Source organism: Spinacia oleracea, chromosome 4 (genome assembly GCF_020520425.1).
Source record: "Spinacia oleracea cultivar Varoflay chromosome 4, BTI_SOV_V1, whole genome shotgun sequence".
NCBI classification, from domain to species: Eukaryota; Viridiplantae; Streptophyta; class Magnoliopsida; order Caryophyllales; family Amaranthaceae; genus Spinacia; species Spinacia oleracea.
Genome location: NC_079490.1, coordinates 81,238,702 through 81,262,385, shown reverse-complemented (window position 1 = coordinate 81,262,385; position 23,684 = coordinate 81,238,702). Strand labels below are relative to the sequence as shown.

The 23,684-nt window shown below is 40.2% G+C and overlaps 2 protein-coding genes, 1 long non-coding RNA gene and 1 pseudogene across 3 annotated transcripts; 2 read left to right on the top strand and 2 right to left on the bottom strand.

Annotated features, from left to right (window-relative positions):
• Positions 1–584: 584 nt before the first annotated feature.
• Positions 585–3,142, bottom strand: LOC130459795 (uncharacterized). The gene is made up of 2 exons (XR_008919419.1): positions 3,005–3,142; positions 585–917 (listed from the first exon to the last, which is right to left on the bottom strand). It is a non-coding gene; the product is annotated as an uncharacterized lncRNA (long non-coding RNA).
• LOC110776465 (65-kDa microtubule-associated protein 1-like) lies at positions 3,079–7,812 on the top strand (annotated as a pseudogene).
• Positions 7,813–11,786: 3,974 nt separating this feature from the next.
• LOC130471656 (uncharacterized) lies at positions 11,787–14,102 on the top strand. The gene has a single exon (XM_056841905.1). It carries the CDS (start codon positions 11,787–11,789, stop codon positions 14,100–14,102), a length of 2,316 nt encoding a protein of 771 aa, XP_056697883.1.
• A 4,306-nt stretch (positions 14,103–18,408) lies between these two features.
• Positions 18,409–20,224, bottom strand: LOC130459792 (uncharacterized). Its single transcript, XM_056827342.1, has 2 exons — positions 19,393–20,224; positions 18,409–19,303 (listed from the first exon to the last, which is right to left on the bottom strand). Exons 1-2 carry the CDS (start codon positions 20,017–20,019, stop codon positions 18,716–18,718), a joined length of 1,215 nt encoding a protein of 404 aa, XP_056683320.1. The 5' UTR covers positions 20,020–20,224; the 3' UTR covers positions 18,409–18,715.
• Positions 20,225–23,684: the final 3,460 nt, after the last annotated feature.

Genomic DNA, 23,684 nt, shown 5'->3' with positions numbered 1-23,684 from the left:
CTTAGTATGTTAAAAATTTATTAATTATGCAGTAACCGTACAGAGATAAATACTTCAGCCAAATATATTATAAAAAATTAGTGAAATAATTTTAGAATATCCCTGCAAGCACGGGACCTAATCTAGTTATATACTTCGTATATTAGATTAGATTTAGCTTTATATTTAGATTAGTGTTTTAAAGTTTTTATTATTTCTCATGCGAAAAGAGCATGTAATACGATATCTCAACTTATATTGAACGTTGTAATAGTTCGCAATTATTTTCTATTCTTCATAATGACTACTTAGCAGTATCGCTCGAGCGGTGATCTCATAACGGTTACAAATCCCTAAGCTAACTAAAAGTAAGAATGATTCAAGAAAATACTACAAACAATGCAACTCTGTCTCTTGTTCATTGTGTTATCAACTTAAAGCGGATCAGCAAAATCCCTAAACCACAAATTAAATGCCGAAGTAACCTGGCATCAATTTGACCAGCCTAGAAAAATGTAGATCAAACTTTTTTTTAGTCCCCTTCTATAGGAGCTCTATCTCGTCAATCTCTTTTATTAACCACTAGAACCAATCAAGATTTTGCAATGGTATATTCAACAATTACGACTTTATACACATATAACAAAAACCCTACATTTTTAAATTTTATTTGCACCTAGAAAAAATATAACAGAATACAATCATGTATTTTATCATTTTGATTGTATGTTTTTTCGAATACATTACTGAAATTGAAATTGTATTATTAAAAATAATTATTGCTGATTACTTGCTCCTATAGGCTATAACACGTGGATTCAATTGAATGAACTACTTGTATTATGAAATTATCAAAATTACCTGAAATCAGAAAGAGGAAAGAAAATTCAAGGAAACCTTATGTTTTTGTTTCCCCCTTACCAGTAGAGGTCAATTACCTGAAACAATCATGGAAGAAAAGGCAAAAGTTTCAGAAATTATAGCCAAAATTCAGAAATATGATTGGTGTAAAAATTTCCGAAAAGCGTACCGAATAACTCCAAAATTAAAGCAAAACTAAGAAAACCCAGAGCATGAGAGGTGATAATCGCAAACCCGATGCTAAAAAATCATGCGAGAAAAGGCAATAAAAATGGCAGAACATTGTAAAGTGGTAAGGTACCATTAAAATTCATCACATATTGGTTTGGGGTATAATACTAATAGGAAAAGGGGAAAACACGGAGAATAGACTAAAGAGGGGTATAACCCTAAAAATCACAAATGAATTTCATGCTTAGAAAAAAAAGTGAAGAAAAATCAAAAGAGTAAGGAGGAAATTATGAAAGATCGGAGGAAATTGTCATTGTGAACGGTTGGAAAGTACAACGAATTCCAAATTTGTTCCAAAGAATGAAACGACGGCAGAAAGAAATAACATTAACCAAAAAAAAAACCAAATCTGAATTATCAAGCAGCAAAAAGAAACGAAGGGGTGAAGATATAAGAAACATGGTTTTCTTAAATTAAATTTTTTTTTAAAGGGTCACGTAACACTCTGTATAGGCTTTAAACTTCACTATTATTAAGTTGTCGTTTGATTTACATAGGAATTAAAATTTCCCATGAAATGCAAATTCATAGAAAATGAGTCTTTATTTAAATTCATGGGAACTTGCTAGAGTTGTTTGGTTAATAATGTGGGAAGTAATTTCCCCTGAGAATTTCTACTTACCTAAGAGGGACTAGGTAAGCAAATTTCCTCATTTTATGGGAAGTTGAAATTCCTAAAAAAAATTCCTTCCCCCATTTCATCAAAACATTGTCAATTAAACAGCTTATTCCTAATGGAAATTGCCACTTTTTCCCTAACACTCAAGAAGATCTTAAACATATCTTCCTTACTTGTCCTAGGGAAGTATATTTCTGGTTGCATGTGATGTTTATCCCTAAAATCAATAACACAATCACTGATTTTATCACTTGGTTTTTGAAAAATCTAGATGTCAATGAAACTTCCCCTGGTTTAAACCTTGATCATTCTACTGTTTTTGTTTTTTGCATTTGGAGAATTTGGTTAAGGAGAAATCTTTGGCTTTTTCAGAAAGAAAACAAACCCATAGGATTCTGGTGCTCACAGACAATCAACTTGGCCAGAGAATTCATAAACCATGACCACCCACATTTGCTGAATGTCAAGCCTTTGCATATTCTACCACTGTCTACTCATGCTAGGTTTATTGTCAAAGTGGATGCTACATTTTGCAATACTTCTCTGTTGGCCTCCTATGCTATCATTTGCAGGGATGAAAATCATCTTTTTATTGATGGGGTGGCTGGTACTACAACATCAGTAGCATCTAATGCTGTTGAAACCCAAACAATTATGCTTGCCATCTCTTGGGCCACAGTTAGAAAATGGAAGGAAGTCACAATTATTTCTAACTGTAAAAATGCAGTTGACAACATCAATGATGAACACACATCAACTACATGGTTCTCTAACTTACATGGAAAATGCAGGGACATGCTAAAAATCCAAGGGAACCCCTATTTGAAGTCAAGAAGAAGAGAGGAAATGAAGGAGGCAGACTATGTGGCAAAGAAAGCCAAGACCCAGCTTAGTCTGTTGCATCGAGGAGTTAGCTTCACCCCCACCCAGCAAAAACAGTTACATTTCATCTGAAAATGACATCAATTTTTTGGAAACTGTATCATTAAGCAATGATTGTGCCATTGATGGCTGTATTTTTGTTCCACATGGTGTGGAAGCTGATGATATCAGCACACACTAGCTATGTATATTTTGCATATTAAATAACTAATGCAGTGACTTTTTTAAACCAAAAAAAAATAGCTCACATAGTTTGCAATTCATAGAAATTCTAGCTTCACAAGTTTTTTATGCCACCCAAACAACAAGGCTTTCCGAGTTGATCACCGTGATCAACGAAGGGCGTTAATCAAGGGGAAATAATGGCATATTTGCAGCAAAACAGTAATATTTCTTTTAACAGAAAAAGGAGAACGGAAATTTAATCTTAACCATGGTCAGGAGATGTGTAAGCTGTGAAGAAGACAGACGTCCAATTTGAATTTCAAAACAACTGCAAGGACTTCAACAATTCATTCGAAACATTTCGCTGAAATTATGTTTAGCCACCATTGCCTTTTACTGTTCGTAAAACCTAAAAAACCATAGGTGATTTGTCTTCTGTCGAGGAATGATGAGAAAAAGTGGAAAGTTCGTCGCGATTGAGGTAAATTTCGATTTCCAGATTTCCCAATTGCTTCAATTTTGTGGTTTTTCTTTTAATTTGTTGTAGGAATATAGGTTTTGTTTTTTGTTTTGGGTTTTTTTGAGGAGAGAGGAGTTGAAGAAGACAATGAACAGTATAATTGATTATTTAGTGTTATCAACAACTTTAAATGGTGTTTTTAATTTATTATGTTGTTGTTAATTTGCAATATAGTACTAATTAAGACATGTGTTAAGTGTATATTTTAATAAAATAAATTTGCCTACACTAATTCAGTGTTTATAATTTTATTCTGTAGTTGCAAATATTCCAAGTTTTTTCATAAATGGTAGTCCGATTTTAACAAATTATTTTTTTTAATAATTTTGGAATTGTAACAATTCCATATTATTGGTTGTGAATATAGTATATATTGGCCATATTGTATTAATAATACTCAAACTAAAAACGTCTTTAGTATTTTAAATTTTTTATGCGTAGGGTGATGGAGATAATATTGAGGCATTGAATGATGTGAATTACTCCCAAAGTTGTAGTTCCTTCTTTCAAAGACGATGAGTAACAGGGAAATTGGTGTCGCGTATGAGGTAAATTATTTTTCAGATTCGAATCATTGCTTCAAAATTGTGTTTTTTTTTTATTTCAATTTGTTGTATAATATGAGATACTTTGTCGGGGTTGGGTTTGGTTTGCGGAATGAGTAGATGAAGAAGACAATGAACAATAATATTTAGTATTTAAGGAATTACTCTTAATGTGGTTTTAAGTTTATTATTGATTTGTTAAAGAGGTTTTTGTTTGGACAGTGTATTGGTGGAGTTGTGGCTCTTCAGGTGCACTTCAAGCAACCCAATGTTTGGATTGGCGCAGTTCTTTTGGCACCCATGTGCAAAGTACTCCCCTTTTATGAAATTATCATAATGTGGGTTAGCAGTGAGTGATGTCAACTATGTTTGATTTGTGGATAATGTTGCTAAGCTGGAACTAAAAAGTACAGTACTAGATTGACCTAATAATTGTATGGTGGTACCAAATGTTGGTTGTAGATGATTTGTCATAATTAACCTTGTCATTGATGGAGGCTTTGTGCTGCTTATGAAGCACTTTTATGTTCCTTTCACAGTTTGTGGGTCATTGAACAATGAACAATATGTGAATTGGATTTCTGATGCCACTTATGTATTTTCAATCTGTTGCCTCTTTTGAGTGTTTTGTTGTTTTGTGGTTTTATGTGATCGGTCTTCACTGCTGAGTGAGAAACTGAGCGATCAGTATGTTCGACTGTCTGTGTGTTATGATCATTAGCTAAAGAGGTGTTGGTTTCTGTATGATAGGTATTTCTGGTAAACAGAGAAGCTAAAACTTTGGGTTCAATGCAGGTCCTTAATTAACTCCATCGTCAATGGTAGTGGCAGATGCAGAAAATCCTCTTATAGGAGAAAACACTTGTGGAACTTTGCTGCAGCAATTACATGTAATTTGCCAAAGAATGAGGTGAAATTGTTTTGAACATCTGAGCATTATGTTGATCATCATTTTTTATTGGCTGTAGCGAATATGGGATGAAGTTGGCGAAAGTGTTGAGGATAGGGACAAGATTCTTCTTCAGATAGAGCATGAATGTTTAGATGTCTACAAAAGGAAAGTTGACATGGCTGTTAAATCAAGGGCTCAGCTTCCCTAGACCGGCTGATGCCAATGTTGAACTGTCTACCCTCCTATATGCTCTTGGAGATAAAACTGTTTTCGGAATGGTTTGTCTCTAGTACCACTCAACTTTCTTAGTGATTTCAAAGAGAAGCAAATCATCATGTTGTTTGTGTTTTATTTATTTCTGAATTTTAAGTGGTGATTTAATCAGTCCTACGCATTACTTTTTGGCAGCCTGAGAAAACTTGTGGAACAATTAAGGAACAACTTTCAGCTGTTGCACCAACAATGGAGAAGTTGTGTAAACAAAAAGATCAAAGGTTGAGAGAGTTCTCTGATGTACAGACACAGATTCGGGAAATCTGTGGTGAAATTGCTGGGAAGTTGAACCTGAAAGATGAAGCACCAGTAGTTGACGAGTCCGACTTATCCCTAAAGAAGTCAGAGGAATATTATGCTCAACTTCAGGAGCTTCAAAAGGAAAAGGTATAGTTTATTTGGGGATTTTATTTGGTAACCATATGTCCTGTAATAAGAGTTGAATTCATAAGCTTTGTTGATGCGCAGAGTGAAAGGTTGCACAAGGTATTGGAATTCGTGAGCACTGTGCTTGATCTTTGTTATGTCCTTTGTATGGACTTCTACAGAACTGTGACAGAAGTGCACCCAAGCTTGAATGAATGTAATGGTTCATAGTAAAAAAGCATAAGCAAGAAAAAACCATCAAAGCTTGCTGAGATAGTTATCGCTCTTGGACAAGAAGCAGAGGCTTCAGAAGGTAAACCATTGATCAGACTAATCAACAACAATTAGACCAACCAAAAATCGATGAAGCCTCCTAAGCTTGATCAAGAATTTATATAGTGTAAAACTTTTGCAAAATTGATGATTGATGTTCGTTTATGTAGATTGCAGATGACATGTATCCTCCATTTATATTGACCCATAGTTTAATATTAGCTAAGGTCTTTCCAAAATCAAAATTGGTAAGACAAAAAGATTTAGCTAAGTTGGCACTATTGTTAATTACATTAGCTAAGGTCTTTTGACCTTGTAGCACTGTTGTTATTGTCACAGGAATTCAGCTTATGACCCCTGAGAAGCGAAAGGCTATTTGGGTAATATATGGTAAGAAGATGGCTAATTCTAGCTTTCTACAACCTTTTTTTTTTGTAAAGTCCTGTGAGTAACTCTGATTTAAAGATTTTTAGATCTGCTGTAAAAACTATTGCTTGAATTGGTGAGCAACATCATAAGCTGAACTTTTGTCTGATTTATGTCGATGGACATGATTATTTGAAAATTCAAGTTTAGGTGTCTTGATTCAATAAGAGTGAATTCAGTTCCATAACCATAAGAATTTATATTTTGTTAGGAGGTTCAGCGTATCCTCATGTTGTATATAAATAATGCGCAATCTCGTCTATTCTCATTAATTCTCAACGTATAAATATTACATAGGAAGGCTAATTAGGTAACTCCGTATATCCTAGAATATTACAATATTAACATAATATACTCCGTACATACTATAGTAACTATTTTCCATATTGTATTAATAATATGCAGACTAAGCTAATTTTTTTAATGTTTTTATCTATTTATACCTAGGATGATGGAGATAATATTGAGTCATTGTATGATGTGAATGAGTTTGTATTTAGGGTATCCAAAGTTTTGGTGTTACTGCAAACGAATCTCCAAGTTATTTGGGTGATGGAAATCAAAGATATGTTACTATTGTGTACTGAAGTGGGTTTTATGTTGTTCAAAAATGCTAGAATGATTCTAATGGTTACTTTTACGATTATTGTTTGCAAAAAGTTGAAAAGAGATTGATTTTTGAATTTTGATAAATTCATTGGAAAATATTGTGTGTGAAAAGGGAGGAAATATGCTAACTTGATTTGATAAGAAGAGGAAGAAACGCAATCCCTCTTAGTTTGTTATGGGTAGTTTCCCAAGCACATAGGTGTGTTGTGGTCCATAATGAACAACCTATTCTCAGTATATGGTAGGTACACGCGACAAATTCTTGCTTTATTCCTAATTCTAGTTTAGATGAACTGGTTTGATCCTTTCCAATTCACGTAGAGCTGACGTGAAGCATCTGATCTGAAGTTTACAGAAGAATGTCCTTGCTTCTGCAATGGTATGGGATGGGGTATCATTTGGTAATAAAACTTCTTTCTTTTTAGTCTTTTTCTCGCTTAACAATCTGTATGGAGTTTAATTTGTTTAACTATATACATGTATTTGCGAATTGCAGGGGAATAAATCATTTATGTTCCTATTTATATCCATGTACTTAGGTCTTGTTATCCTTTTAGTTGTTACTTGTTAGGTGTTGCCATCATTTGCATAAAGCAAGGCCATTCTTCAAAACCACCCCTTAAGCTAGCCATTCTAGACTATAAGTACTGCTTTTTTGTGAGCGCTTTAACGCAGCCCAACTTCTTGCATCATGAGATGCTCATGCCTATCCTTATTATACTTTCACCATTATGATTTAGCCCCTAAATTACCTACAATAATTAGTTTATTCACCTAATAACTTATGATGAAAGAAACATGTTCGAGTATGCCGGTTGATTGATATGATGAGATTTTTCGGATTTGAGCTTCAGGGTTTTAGATGCAGCAACATTTAAAAGCCTCGGGGTAAAGCATGGCATCTGTCAGGATGGTTGGAGGCAAAATGGATCAATGCAGCTAGATTCATAGCACATACCCGAAGATATCTTCTTTGTAGGCTCAATAATGGGTGAAGAGGATTTGAAGAGCATTGGATTGACAACACATCTGAGAGACAAGTCAAAATCAGATAGCATAGAACCAGGATATTTTCAGGCCTTAATTGTTAGAATGTATTGTATATATTTACAATTGTACTGTAAAATAGAAAATATGTAAAATCGAATAAAATAATTGTTAGACTGGAATGTATATGTCTACTATTGTACTGTAAAATATGAAGTAGTCAAATTTGCCAAAAATAACCTTTTATAACCCGTTTTCTGCGAGAAACAACTTATAAAATTGTGTCTCACAAAAAAGGGGTTATAAAATGTTGTTTTTGTCAAATTTTCCTATAAAATATAAGAAATTGAATGTAAGTGTTAGACTGTACTTTATATATCTACGATTGTACTGTAAAATATTACATATAATCGAATATAAGTGTTGGACTGTATTGTATATAATTTTTCTTTTTTTTTAATTTTAAATTAAATAAAATAATTCCAAAAAAACAAGGAAATTATATACTCCTTCCGTATTTTAAAAGGAGATACGCTTTCCTTAAAGACTTATCATTTGCGTCATTGACGTTGCAAAAATGTAAACACTTATATTTTATTTGAAATTTCATTTGAACTAATTAAGGCTATGTTATGTTCACCTTATTTCCACTTGTTTCAGAAAAAATAAGGGGTTGACCAAATACTATCTATAACTAAAATAGGTTCTAATAAGTTCAGAAAAGTTTAGTTAAGTTCTGATAAGCTTAGATAAGATAAGTTCAGGAAAAATAAGTGAAAATCAGGTGAATAGAACGCACCATAAAAATAAAAGATTATTTTTAGTAAATGGTAAGCCTTTTATGCTTTGGTTTTTTTAATTTTATTTTAATATTCGGCAACCAGGAAGGGTTTCAGCCTAGTTGAACCAGATTTCAGTGCTGTGATATGGCAGTGGTTGGAACAGCTCGCAAAATTTAACCACTTGGTTATTTCTTAATTTTTTGCGTTTATTATTTTACATAATCCGTTAATATTGTAGAGTTCATACTTAATATGGCATTAATTTTAATTTGAAATTTTTTGGGTGTAATTGTGAGTAAGATTGTTTTAATTGACTTTCGAGAAATTATCCATTTATGATTTGGATGTTCTCATGCGTAACATTGAAGTTATGGAAAATTATTTAAATTACTAATTGATTGAGGGTTCTGGTGACATTTATGATTTGCATAACTGTAATTTCCTAAAGTTGAGGCATAACTGTAATTTCCTTAATATGGCACGGTTTGTAATCTAAATATAAATTTATATGGAATCAAAACTATAGTGGTTGACAATAATCATCAAAATAGAGGTTATAGATACTCTCCTAATTAAAATTAATGATGAATAATTTCGTTATTGCCCTATTCGTTGTCTTATTTATTAAAAAAATAAAACAATAAAAGGGTACGGGGACAAAATTATATTCATCATCAATCATTCATCACCTGTATCAAAAATAAGTTTACTTTCATCCACCATTCCCTTCGATAGTCATATCTACTTAACACATAACTCACCATTTACTTATTTAGAGGCGGGACGCGACCTTTACATCGTACCCACCTAAAAATTTCATTCCCATCCCTGCCACTAGTGATAGGAATGATAGCCACCGCTCCCAATCCCTGTCTCGAGGGGTAAAAAATAAAATACATCCCTACTCCACCACCCACCCGTGTTTACACCCCCGCCTCAAACCCTCCCCTAGACTCACCTATTTTTTCGGTAAGAGAGTTTTGAATTAATATTTTTTTGTTTAGATTATTCGACAATTCGGCTTTCTGATTAGATTAAGTGAGTAAATAAACAAAACGTTATACTACCTAATTTGTAGTATAGTATTCTAACCGTCCCAATTTAATCGTCACATTAAGTTTCAGTTTTATACGATAAGTAGATTTTGGCTTATCTATTATATTTAAACACAAAAGTATTTTAACCAAATGAGAGAATAAGTGAGACCTTAATTTTTGATAGTGAGAAGAGAGATGTAATATATTAGTGAGTTCATGCCGTAAAAGAAATATGAAAATTAAATTGGGTGGTCGAAAAAAGAAAGTGTGACGATTAAATTGGAATAAAAGGAGTAGTAAAAAAATGTTGATATATTTATAATGAATTAGATGAGGGATAATCAAGGAAGTCAAGTCAAATCTAAAATCAATCACCGCCTCATCACCCGCGTGGAATACATTTTTTAACCATGTCACCCACCAAAGCTCTGGAGTAAAATCTTGATCTTCTAGATCATCAAATCTTCCTCTGGATTTGAATCCTCATCCATATCATCATCTTGTTGAGGCATGCTTGAGACTTCACCATTAACTTTAGGCTCAACCTCAGAACAACTATAAATCTCAATAGTAGGCCCACGAACAACTAGGTTTGGGTTCTCAATCTCAACCACACATCATCATCATCATCCTCAATCTGAATCTCATTATCTTCTTTTAACTCATCATCTTCTACTATCTCATCATCACTTTCCACTTGATCCTCTATAACAACATCAAAAGGTTGACCCACTGCAATCATACCCTCGTTGAGCACTTTTCTGCTATTTCAAGGATAGAAGTCATTACTTCCGTATCATATCTACATCTACCATCCCTAATACCATACTTCACCAAGTTTGGTGTACCATCCTCACAGTGCATATCTCTGAATTTTTTATAATCCGTACGTAATATATCCAAATGAAATATTTCTATACATAAACGGTTCATAAAAAAAGAATAGTAAATATAAAAGATAAAGATTTTTTAGGAAAATAGTTTTAGCGGGAATATTTGGCATCAAGAAGTGACACGTGTCATCCCTGATGTCTATTTTACTATAATGTAATAGATTCCATGTTCTTTGAACTGATTCAGTTTATCTAACTTAAATTTCAAATATAAAAAATATTAAATCGTATATATATTCAGTATAGTCTAACATTTATATTCGATTTAATATATTTTATATTTTACAGTACAATCGTAGACATATATATTCCAACCTAACAATTATGTTCGATTTAATATATTTTATATTCTACAGTACAATCATAGACATATACATTTTAATCTACCAATTAAATTTGAATTTACATATTTTATATTTTACAGTACAATCTTAGACATACACATTCCAGTCTAACAATTATATTCGGTTTTACATATTTTATATTTTACAGTACAATCTTAGACATATTCATTCCAGTCTAACAATTATATTCGATTTTATAACCATAACAAATACGTTACAACTAGAATGACTCCAAAGTTGAAAAGAGTAGGATTGTTCCCTGTGGAAGAAATCTCCGACAACCCCGAATAGGAAGTCTAGATTTCTGAGTAAAAGAAGGTCCGCATCTATGAAATGATCTTGTCATAATCTGTTAGCTGCCAAAGACATAATTTGTTGTAGTTCCACTTGTTATAGGCTTCTGGTTCAACTTTAGGGTTCCTGATTCTTTGAATGGTATGAATGTTCCAACCTGCAGCCTCGAGCCCACCTCGACGATACTCACTAATTGTGTCATCAACAAGAATGACTAAATCACGAGTTGAACCCGACATTCGAATGCTTTGTGCTGCCGCAATGGCTCCACATACATAAAAATGTGCTGAGTGTAGGATCGTAGTGTACGGGGTGTCCTACCGGCACCACCTGGTACCGGCAGAACTCCCCGTATGTAAACTTAACCTGCAGGTAACCTGGTCATCTTAGGTAAATATCCTCTACCGGCATTTCTGCAAGACAGCCTACCGGCATTATCATGAAGACAACCAACCAAGGGTCACTATCAACAGGTCGCTATCTAACCACAAGGGACCTACCAGATCGTACCCTTGGATTGGTCTATATAAGGAGCACCTCATTTATTGCTATGAGGTACAAAAACACTTAAACACACTTCTTTCTTACTCCCTAATCATCTCTTAATCTCTCAGTAATCTTACTTAAGCATCGGAGGGGGATCCTCGAACCACCCCCGAGGCTAGTTAATCCATTCTGTTGTGCAGATATCAACCGGCAATCTCGGCAGGAATCCAGTATCCCACAGTCAGCTGTTCTCATTCCACACCCGGAACAATTGGCGCTAGAAGGAGGGGACCTTATCCCTTGAAACGGTAGAACAGTCAGCATGGATTTCTCACAGAAAGACGGTAAAAAATCAAAGAAAAGTCAAGAAAAAGCAACAACCCCACAACCGGCGACAACCTCCAAGTTTCAACCCTCACTTCTAAACCCCGTCCATCCGTCACAAGCACAATCAGTTATCAGCCCAATAACAAAAAACACCTCGATACCGGCACAAAGGGAATTCGCAGTGGAGGATGATGATGAGTTAGAAATAGAAAGCCCTGCCAGAGAGCAACCGAAAACTCCGCTGGAGCAGACGCTGCAGGAGCGCCTGTCTCCCCTGTCGGAAGTATTCACGGGAGAGCAATTGAAAACACTGTCAGCGGTGATGGCCGATTTGTCAGAGCTACCAGCTTCGCAGCAGCCAGGGTCAGTCGGCAGTCTAAGAAAGACCAGGTCGGCGGTCCCCCAGTTACCTGTTAGGGATCTCCTAACCGCCCTGAATCAAGAGAACACCCCAGAAAAAAGAAAGCGCTCGGATCCGGCGGAAACAGAATGGCCTGAAACAGAGCAAGTCCCCACCGCGGAATATGAACGAAGAGCGCCGGTTCTACAGATAGCTAGACGGCAGACAATCCAGCCAAAGGATTCTCCCCTGTGCCGAGAAATCCTAGAAGAAAGGATGGAAAGGATAAAAATCCCGACAGGAAGATACGATGGGACGACGGATCCGGAGGATCACTGCACCACATTCGAACAGCACATGATGCTGTACACTGATTCTGATGCCATGTGGTGCAAAGTATTCCCATCCACACTCCTAGGAGTGGCAGCGAGCTGGTATAAGGGCATAGAGGCACACTCCATATACAGTTTCCGACAGCTGCAGGCGTCGTTTTTGTCACGATTTGTGAGCAAACAGAAGAGAAAGAAATCATCGGGAGAGTTGATGTCGTTCGCTCAAAGAGATAGAGAGCCGTTAAGGGATTATCTCACCCGCTTTAACAACGAGTCAATCACTATTCCCAATTTGCAGCAGGAGGTTGCTGTTCTGGCTCTTATGAGGGGAATGCAAGAGTGCGAATTCAAGAAATATCTCAGCCGGGAGTCATACACCAATCTGGGTGACGTCCTGCACAAGGCCAACGAGTACATCAGGGGGGATGAAATGATGAAGATCTCCAATGTGGTAGTGGCAACCGGCGGAAATGTCGGGTACAATCCAAGCTATAACCCACAGACGGGAAAAGGAGGAAACAATTTTCATCAGAGCAATTATCAGCAAGGGGCAGGCCAGAGAAACCAGAATAACAGAAATGCCAATCCACAAGGGCAGAGAAGCCGGCAAGACAGAAGGGAGTCCAGAGGACTCTTTGATAACTACACTCCGCTGAACACACCGCGGACGGCAATTTATAACATAAACAACAAGATGGATGGCTGGAGAAGGCCACCACCAATGCAGAGTAGGGAAAGGAATGTCAAGAAATTCTGTGACTTCCATAATGAGCACGGCCACCTAACAGAGGACTGCAGAGACCTCAAAGACAACATTGAGGATATGGTCAGAAAGGGGTATTTCTCACAGTATAGGGCAAGGCAGGGAAATGGTAACAACAACTCGGTGGGAGGAAACCCTACCAATTCATACCGGCCACAACAGCAAAATCAACAACAATACCCTAGAATCGAGCAACCATATCAGCCGCCTAGAATCGAGCAAAAACAGCCGGAAACCAGTGCCAGAGCAGAACAGAGGGATGGCGGGAAAAAACCACCCGTGTATGTAATTTCTGGCGGCCCAGTCCACGGAGGGACAATAAGCGGCGCCAGTAGAAGCTTGGAGGAACACAGGCACATGGTAAACTTTCATAACACAAGAGTGTGGCCTAACCCACCCAGCATACCAGTGATGACATTCTCGGAATCGGATTGCAGAGGCATCATTTTCCCGCATGATGACCCACTAGTTCTTACAATTGATATAGCAAATGCCGATGTGAACAGAGTACTGGTAGACGGCGGCAGCTCAGCAAACATCATCTTCTGGGAAGCTTTCAAACAATTGCACATACCAGAGGACGAACTTCAAAGGGTAAACTACCCAGTAATCGGTTTCTCAGGATCTACAGTGTACCCAGAGGGTAGTATAAGGCTGCCGGTGAAAATCGGAGAAGGATCCGAAATGCGAGATCTCATGGTGGATTTCCTAATCATTAAAGTGCCAGCGGCCTACAATGTGATCATCGGTCGCCCATTCATACATGACGTGCAGGCGGTAGTCTCCACCTATCACTTGACAATGATATATATGTCGAACTTGGAAAGGCCGGCAAAGATAAGGGGAAGTCAGTTGGCGCAAGGTCCTGTTACTTGACTGCTTTGAGAACACCGGGAAGAATGGTCCCAGAAGTGAACTTGACTACTGAGCCGGCAAGGCAAGAGATACACTTGACTACTAAGCCGGCAAGACAAGAACAACTGTCAAAAAGAAAGAGCTGCACAAAAAGGGGTCGAACCGACCTAAACATGGAACACTTTGATGAAAGGCCGGTATCAGCACCAAGACCAATGCCAGATGGTCTGACAGAAAATATCGAGCTGGAGGCTGGAAACATGGATAGAACAGTCGTGATCGTTACGGAAATGGGGAGTGACATGAAGGTCAACCTCATAAGCTTGCTGAGAGAGCACGCTGACATCTTCGCATTCTCGGCGGATGAGATGCCTGGTATCGATCCAGAGATAATGGTTCACCGATTAAACGCCGACAGAAATGTTAGGCCTGTACGGCAGAAAAAACGTAATTTCTCCACGGAAAAAATGACAGCAATACAAGAAGAGGTGGATAAACTTCTGGCGGCAGGTTTCATTGAGCCATGTGACTACCCCGAATGGTTGGCAAACGTGGTAATGGTAAAAAAGTCAAGTGGGTCATGGAGAATGTGCGTAGATTTCACCAACCTTAACAGAGCATGTCCGAAAGATTTCTACCCCCTGCCACGGATTGATAGGCTGGTAGACTCCACTAGCGGTCACGCAATGCTCAGTTTCCTAGATGCTTTCTCAGGGTATCATCAGGTCAGCCTGCATAAATCAGATAGGAAGAAGGCGGCCTTTATCACAGATGCAGGAGTTTTCTGTTATAAGGCGATGCCGTTCGGGTTGAAAAATGCAGGGGCAACATATCAAAGGCTGGTTGACAAGGTGTTCGCCGACCAAAAAGGCAGAAACGTGGAGGTCTATGTAGATGACTCTATCGTAAAAAGCCGGAAGGAGGAGGATCATGTTAGCGACCTCCGAGAAACTTTTGAAACTTTGAGGAAATACAGGATGAAATTAAACCCACAAAAATGCGTCTTCGGAGTAAGGTCGGGAAAATTCCTGGGTTTCTTGGTCAGCGAGCGTGGCATAGACGCCAACCCTGAAAAAGTAGAAGCAATCATCAGTCTGCCGCAACCCAAGAGCGTAAAAGACATACAGCGGCTGACAGGAAAAATGGCCGCCTTAAACAGATTTGTGAGCAAGTCGGCAGATAAGCAAATGCCCTTCTTCACAACCCTGAGGCAAAACAAGAAGTTCAAATGGGGGCCGGCAGAGCAAGAGGCCTTTGAAGCTCTAAAAAGTCACTTAAAAAACCTGCCAACAATAGCAAGGGCAAAAGAGGGCGGCAAATTACAACTGTACATATCGGCGTCGCCAAAGACAGTTGCAGCAGTACTGGTAGCCGAAACAGAAAACAAAGGGCAGCAGCCGGTATATTTTGTGAGCCATGTGCTAAACGGCCCAGAAACAAGGTACACGTTGGTGGAAAAAATGGCATATGCAGTCCTCATCGCGGCTAGAAAGTTAAGACCATACTTTGATGCGCATACAATCGAAGTGCTAACAAACTTTCCTCTCGAAAAAGCCATCAGCAAGCTAGATACATCAGGCCGGTTGCTAAAATGGGCAATAGAGTTGTCCGAGTTTGACTTGGAATTCCGGCCAAGAACTGCAATCAAAGCCCAGGCATTGGCGGACTTCATAGTTGAAGCGTCATACCAAGAGGATGAAGTACAAGCTGAAGTATGGGATGTGTCAGTGGATGGTTCAGCTGCACAGACAGGCAGTGGGGCTGGAATAATCATGAAATCGCCAGCAGGAGACATTTTTGAGTATGCTATAAAGTTTACGTTCAACGCGTCAAATAACGAGGCAGAATACGAGGCAGCAATTGCCGGCATCCAAATGTGCCTCGCAGCAGATGCCAAAAGAGTAATACTGACAACAGACTCCCAGCTGGTAGCAAGTCAATTCAGCGGAGAATATGAGGCCAAAGAACCTTCGATGGTCAAATACCTGGAGAAGTTGAGGTCGGTGTCGGCTCAGCTAGAGAAATTCAGCATTAATCTGGTACCCCGAGCAGAGAACACACTGGCAGACGCCCTATCAAAGTTAGCAAGTTCAAATGTCGCCGACTTGAAAAGAACAGTCATGATGGAAGTCATGAATAAGCGAAATACGGAGTCGGAGATAATACGGGTCATGGCCATCACAACTACCTCAGAATGGTACGATAATATCCAAACATACATACAGACTGGAGCGCTACCAGCAGATTTTGCAGAGGCCAAAAAGACAAGAAGGGACTCGGTTTGGTACATCATCCTGTGGGGACGGTTGTACAAAAAGTCATTTAGCCTGCCATTCTTAAGGTGCCTACCAGCATTCGAGTCAGCAAGGCTAATCGAAGAGATGCACGAAGGAACATGTGGGAACCATGCCGGTGGAAAACCCCTTGCCATCATCTGTCAAAGGCAAGGCTATTACTGGCCAACAATGTTAGAAGATTGTCGAGCTTATGTAAAAAAGTGCGAGAAATGTCAAAAGTTTTCAGCTGTGATAAACTTGCCGGCCAATGATTTGATGCCCATTCTGAACCCAATCCCATTCGCACAATGGGGAATGGATATTGTTGGACCATTCCCAATGGCGGCTGGAGGGCGCAAGTTCTTAATAGTAGCAGTGGACTACTTCACCAAGTGGATAGAAGCAGAGCCGGTAGCAAAAATAACGGCAAACCAGGTGAAAAAATTCATATGGAAAAATATAATAACAAGATTCGGGCTGCCGCAGGCAATAGTTTTTGACCATGGAGCACAGTTTGATTGTGCACCCATACAATGCTTCCTGGGATTATACAGAGTAAAGTTAGCTCACTCGTCAGTATGTCACCCACAGAGCAATGGGCAAGCAGAGGCGGCGAATAAGCAAATCCTGGCTGCACTGAAAAAGAAGCTAGAAGACTGTAAAGGCAAATGGGCAGATCTTATGCCAGAGATTCTGTGGTGCAACAGAACTGCTATCAAGGAGGCTACCGGCGAGAGTCCGTTCAAATTAAGCTTCGGGTCTGAGGCTGTTATACCGGCAGAAATGGCTCTGCCAACCATGCGAATCCAGCATTACGATGAGGAGAGAAACGATCAGCTGCTGCGACATCAGTTGGATTTCATGCCAGAAATCCGCATGAAAGCAGAAGTAAGTTCGGCAGCATACAAAAGCAGAATGAGCAGAGCATACAACAAGAAAGTGAAGCATCGGCCTCTAGGAGTAGGAGACCTGGTACTGCGGAGAACGGCGGCAACAGGAAAAGGAAATGCTCAAGGAAAGCTGACAGCCAATTGGGAAGGACCATACCAGATATGGGAGGAAATAGTTCCTGGATCATACCGGTTAATGCAAATGGATGGTACCGCGCTCAAAAACTCCTGGAACGCCAGTACTCTGAGAAAGTACTATGTTTGAAAAAAAACTGTAATGATGATGTATGAGCAGGCTGATTGCAATAGCAGTCTGCATTTTGCTGTTATGTATAATTAGGGCGGTCCCCAAATACGACCAGTCCATAAATGAAGGAAGAAGAAAGCAAAAAACAAACGCTGCATAAATCAACACGCAAAGGTAATGTATGGATGTGATCAGTAACAGTAAAGAAAATAAATGCCGTTTGGGCACTTTACTGCGAAGCGTAGCAGTCCATAATAAAGTTGTTGTGATTAGTAGCTTTGGAGAAAATAAATGCCGTTAAGGGGCACTCCATTGTGAAGCGTAGCATTCAACGAAGTGTATGGATGTGATCAGTAACAGTACAGAAAATAAATGCCGTTTGGGCACTCTACTGCGAAGCGTAGCAGTCCATAATAAAGTTGTTGTGATTAGTAGCTTTGGAGAAAATAAATGCCGTTAAGGGGCACTCCATTGTGAAGCGTAGCATTCAACGAAGTGTATGGATGTGATCAGTAGCCGTACAGAAAATAAATGCCGTTTGGGCACTCTACTGCGAAGCGTAGCAGTCCATAATAAAGTTGTTGTGATTAGTAGCTTTGGAGAAAATAAATGTCGTTAAGGCGCACTCCATTGTGAAGCGTAGCATTCAACGAATTGTATGGTGTGACTAGTAGCCGTACAGAAAATAAATGCCGTTTGAGCACTTGTACTGCGAAGCGTAGCAACCCATAATAATTTGTTGTAATTAAAAGTGTTAGAGAAAATAAACGATGTCAAGATGCACTCCATTTCGAAACATAACAATCATTTCGAAGTGTATCATTTCAACAAGATAGAAATATAGAAAGGCCGTCAACAAATAAGAGTTCATGCTAATAAAATGGAAGTATCATACACAAAACGAAGTAAACATACAATCAAAAAACTACTTGTTATAAATGCATGATTACAGCAGAAAAAACACTAAAAACCGACAGCCATCACCAAAAAATCTTGCGAAGTGATTAGCTGATCACAAGGCACAAAAGATGTCGATTAAAACCGACACCCCTACAATAAAACGATGTTCTAAGATATGTTACATCAACAATAAGTGCCCTAACAGCATCTGGCAAAAAGTCAAAAGCCAACCGCCTAAGCTAAAAAACCCTAACATGTACGAGGCCGGCTGGGAAAAGTAGAGGATCCGCAAGAAGAGGAGGGTGATGACTGCCAAGACCGTCAAACGGCACGCTCATCACCAGACCAGTAGGCATCTTCTGGAACTTGCAAGGGGGGCAAGGTTCTTTGATTGGCATTGCAAATCACAGCCTCGGGTAGCTCCTGAGGCTCAAAGCCGGTAGCAACCTTGTACAGCTCCTTCTCCTCATACCCAGCCTCAAATTCTTGCCACCCATCCTCATCCAGTTTCTTCACATGGCAAACGACCCGATGAGCAGCGCACCAACCACCGTTATGGCGCAGAGTAAGAATATCATTAAACCAGTCAGACTGGAGAAGCTTATCAACAGCCCTCTTGGCGGCAGTCTTCTTCACCACAGGCAAACTCTGGTTAAGATCAGTCAGCTCCTCAGTCAGACCGTCTGCCCTCTCAGTTTCAGCCTTCAGCTTCGGCTCAACCTCTTCCAGCCTTCGGTTCGCCGCCTCCAAATTCGAAGAAGCACTCTCCAACTTCTTCTCATTAATCTTCAAAGCAGATTCAGCCGCCTCAGCCCGCTTCTTCAGCTCGGCAATATCAATGTTATTCTGCGTCAGCTGCATCTGGTTCCAACGATAGACATAGTACAAATCCATGCTGGATTGAACAGCCTAAGAAACAAAACAAAAAAAAAACATGTAGCAAGTGAGTAATCAAAAATAGCCGGATAGAAAGTTGTAGCAAACTAAGCAAGAAATACCTTGTACAAATCGTTGAAATGCTGAGCAGCAGGGGCGTCAATCTGACCCTGTGGCCTGTCAGCAGGAGTAATCAGATCCCGAAAAGCACGGTAGCCCAAATCCCCACCGTCCTTAGCAGAATCCGTCGCCACCGACTCCCCACACAGCAGATCAATGTTTGGGTAGAACTGATCGGTGGGTTCGCCGCCAAAAGACCCGAACCATGATTTCATTGCTTCCGGGATCTTAAAGGGGGTATCCTCAATCCAACCGCCGGTACGAAGCGGCAGATGATAATTCAGTCGAGAATCACCAGACTTGTTCTCGCTGCGACTGACGGGAGGCATACTAGAGTTACCACCGGTAACAGCAGCAGAAGTAGCTTGCCGGTGGAAGTCCTCAATAAAACCGCCGACAGGACCCTCGTCCAAAATCTGAATAGACGCTGGTGGAGACGGCTGCGCCTGAAGGGCGGTTTCAGTAGTTTTCTTGGCAGCAGACTCCAAGACCGGCTCATTTGCCTCGTGATCGGCGTAAGCATCATCCTCACCAGTGCCCCTTGCCCTCTTAGTCGGATTAGACCGACTGGAATTAAGAGACGACCTTTTCCGGCGGGTTCCACCTCGGCCTGTGGGATTGGACTGCATTGTGGATGAAGGCGGAGCTTGAGAAACAACGACAGAGGAGGATTTGGATTTGCAGGCGGCACTCACACGATTCTTTGCAACAGTGGTAGTAGAGCGACGAGAGGAAGCTCGGGTTGAATACGTTGCTATTGTGTCGTATTTAGCTTTAGGTTGAGGAGGCTGCGTGCACACAGGTCTCCAATTCTCGTCAAAACCAAGAAGGTCCCTATCCAAGGTTTTCGTACCTGAAAAAGACGACAAAGGAATTAATACCGGAAAGACACTTGTACAAAATAAAAAAATTGATTATTTTCAGGCGGGCAAACCAACTAATGATGTGTTTACCAAAGCAATGAGTATTGCATAAACCGACAGCAGACAACGGTTGGCTACCCAAAATATAATAGGCATTAGGAAGCCAATTTCTATTTACAGCCTGCTTCTTGCTGAGGCCGACATCAAGAATGTCGCACTCTAAATAATCAAATGCTTTTCTCTCCCGGCGGCCCAAACCACGCTGGTTATACTGCTCCATTCGAGGCCTAGGTTTGGTAAAAGTCCGCCGAAGAAGAAAAGTGTCGGGAACTTGAACAAAATAAAAACGATCCTGCCAGTCTTTACAACTCGACAGCGGCGGATGCACAGTCTTCCTTTTTGTTGCACTATAGGCCGACATCCACCCCGTCTCACCGTCCTTCTTTAGCCACAGCAATCGCTTGAATAAATTTAATGTCAGCGGCCATTGCTTAAACAGACACAGCCAGACGAAAGAAATAACGGTTCTGATAGTAGTAGGTGTAACCTGGGCCAAACAAACATTCCAGGCGCGAAATATCTTCTCAACGAAAGGATGCAAAGGAAAGCGAAGCCCAAAATCAAAATGCTTCGCATAAACAGCAATATGGCCGGGAGGGCAATCAAAAATTGTAGCACCTTCAGCCGGCACTACCAATTTATATTCAGCAGGTAAGCCAAGAAAAACCCCCCCATGTACTACATGATTCTTCTTAATAATCAAATCGCGCCATGTCGTCAAAATCTTTGTCGTGCGAGGAAGAGTCTCTAAAGGGGGAAGCTCTTCTTTCCTGTGAACGTCCGTGGAGTCGTCGGTAAAATAAGGCTGCTCCTTACCCTCATCCGCGAGAACTTCGGCCACTATAATATCGGCAGGGTCATCATCATCTGAGCCAATACCCTCATCGTTGGCTTCCACACCCTCATCGTTGATTTCCATACCGTCTCCACCAGACACGCCGGCTTCATCGCCACCACCACTTCTGTGTTCGTCAACACCCTTACCGGCGGAATCCTCAAAAATGGAATCACCATCAGAATATTCCCCAATAGCAATACCAACGTCGTCAGTAGCAGGCTCTTTACCAGGGCGGCGACCGCTAGTGCTAGCTGGTTGTTCCGGTGCCATCGTATCAGCCTGACCAAAAGAAACACCGAGGTTGCCAGTATTAGTTCCATACTGTCCATGGCCACTACCGGCGGAATCCAAAAATTCGCGATAAGAGCGAATGTGATACCGCACTGAAATAGGGGAGACATCTAAAGCGGCCTCGGTAGCCGGAGTAGGGCGTTCTTTAGATCGCGTTTCCCTTATCATTCGAGACCGCAGTTGATGTAGGGCAAAGCAACGCTCTCTCTCAGCCTGACTCAAACCCTCGTCATACACCTCACGAATGGCGGTTCGTCTTAAATTAGATTGAAAGTACGGCTCCTCCCGGGCCCAACTACAATTACTCTCTCGAGGAACACTCCAACCAGAAAACCCAGAAGGTTGAGAAGAAGGATTGTCCCCGCCCAAAGTTTTGGTCATTTTCGAGGCGGCGGGTAGTAAAAAGTAAAACACAACAAAGAAAAGCAAAAGCTAAGTAATCAAAGAGGAGCAGAAAAGAGGGGGGGGGATACCTACGAATTTTCTGAAGTTTGAAATACAATGAACCACGTCAAAGAGAAACACAGAAAAAACCTACAAAAAACACAGAAACAAAGAAAAATCAACCACAAGGATAAGAGAGGGGAAGGAAAACCCAGAATTCAGCAACGAAAGGAAAAGAGGCTAAGAACCTTAGCAAGTACAAATCACCACAACAGCAAAGACTGGGTAAAACAGCAACAGAGTTCAACGCAAAACCGCAAGGGAAGAAAGAGAAATCGAAAATTCAAACGAAGTAAAAGTGGTTAAAAAAGTAAAGTCTCGAAGAAGTTTTGGGGTCTTATAGGTCAAAGAGGGGGGATGTGAAAGGTCATGCCCCTTAAGTCGAGCAGTTGAAGAGACAGTTACGATCGAAATCAACGGCCCAAAATAAGCACAAAAAATAAGGCACAGGATGAAGGCCACGTGGAGGAACGTGGCTAGCAATCTCCCGCCACTTGTAGGGGAAAAAATTCGAAAAGCGGTAGTCATCTGAAGTATTCCCAAGGGGGCTAGTCGTCCAAATCTTTTTCAAGGGGGCTAGTCGTCCAAACGGCAATTTCAAGGGGGCTAGTCGTCCAAATCTTTTTCAAGGGGGCTAGTCGTCCAAACGGCAATTTCAAGGGGGCTAGTCGTCCAAATCTTTTTCAAGGGGGCTAGTCGTCAGAACCTTTTACAAGGGGGCTAGTCGTCCAAACGGCAATTTCAAGGGGGCTAGTCGTCCAAACCTTTTACAAGGGGGCTAGTCGTCCAACCCTTTTTCAAGGGGGCTAGTCGTCAAAATCTTTTTCCAAGGGGGCTAGTCGTCCAACCCTTTTTCAAGGGGGCTAGTCGTCAAAATCTTTTTCCAAGGGGGCCAGTCGTCCAAATATTTTTTCCAAAAGGACCTAGCAACAAAGTTATTCATTCAGAGCGAAGGCAGTCGTCAAACTGTTCGCGGTCTTTTCTCATAAACACTCGCAACACAGTCAGCATCTGCGCTTCACTCTGAGGGGGCTAGTTGTACCACCAGGTATCAAAATAATACTTATTTTTTCCCATTAAACTCAGAGCAAGCGCAACAATGGTCATATATGCGCTTACTCTGAGGGGGCTAGTTGTACGGGGTGTCCTACCGGCACCACCTGGTACCGGCAGAACTCCCCGTATGTAAACTTAACCTGCAGGTAACCTGGTCATCTTAGGTAAATATCCTCTACCGGCATTTCTGCAAGACAGCCTACCGGCATTATCATGAAGACAACCAACCAAGGGTCACTATCAACAGGTCGCTATCTAACCACAAGGGACCTACCAGATCGTACCCTTGGATTGGTCTATATAAGGAGCACCTCATTTATTGCTATGAGGTACAAAAACACTTAAACACACTTCTTTCTTACTCCCTAATCATCTCTTAATCTCTCAGTAATCTTACTTAAGCATCGGAGGGGGGATCCTCGAACCACCCCCGAGGCTAGTTAATCCATTCTGTTGTGCAGATATCAACCGGCAATCTCGACAGGAATCCAGTATCCCACAGTCAGCTGTTCTCATTCCACACCCGGAACACGTAGCATATGCTTCTAGTAGATAGATTGGCTGCTTCAAAAATTATCCGATCCAGTAATTAAATGCAGAACACACAGCACTTGATCATGCGTACAAAGAGACTCATATAATATCCACAAAGGATATTTAAAGACACCATTAATAGACATTCATGAGTGAAAGAAAGTGTATTTGCAATCATACAATATAGGTTTATTAAGGAATACTCCCT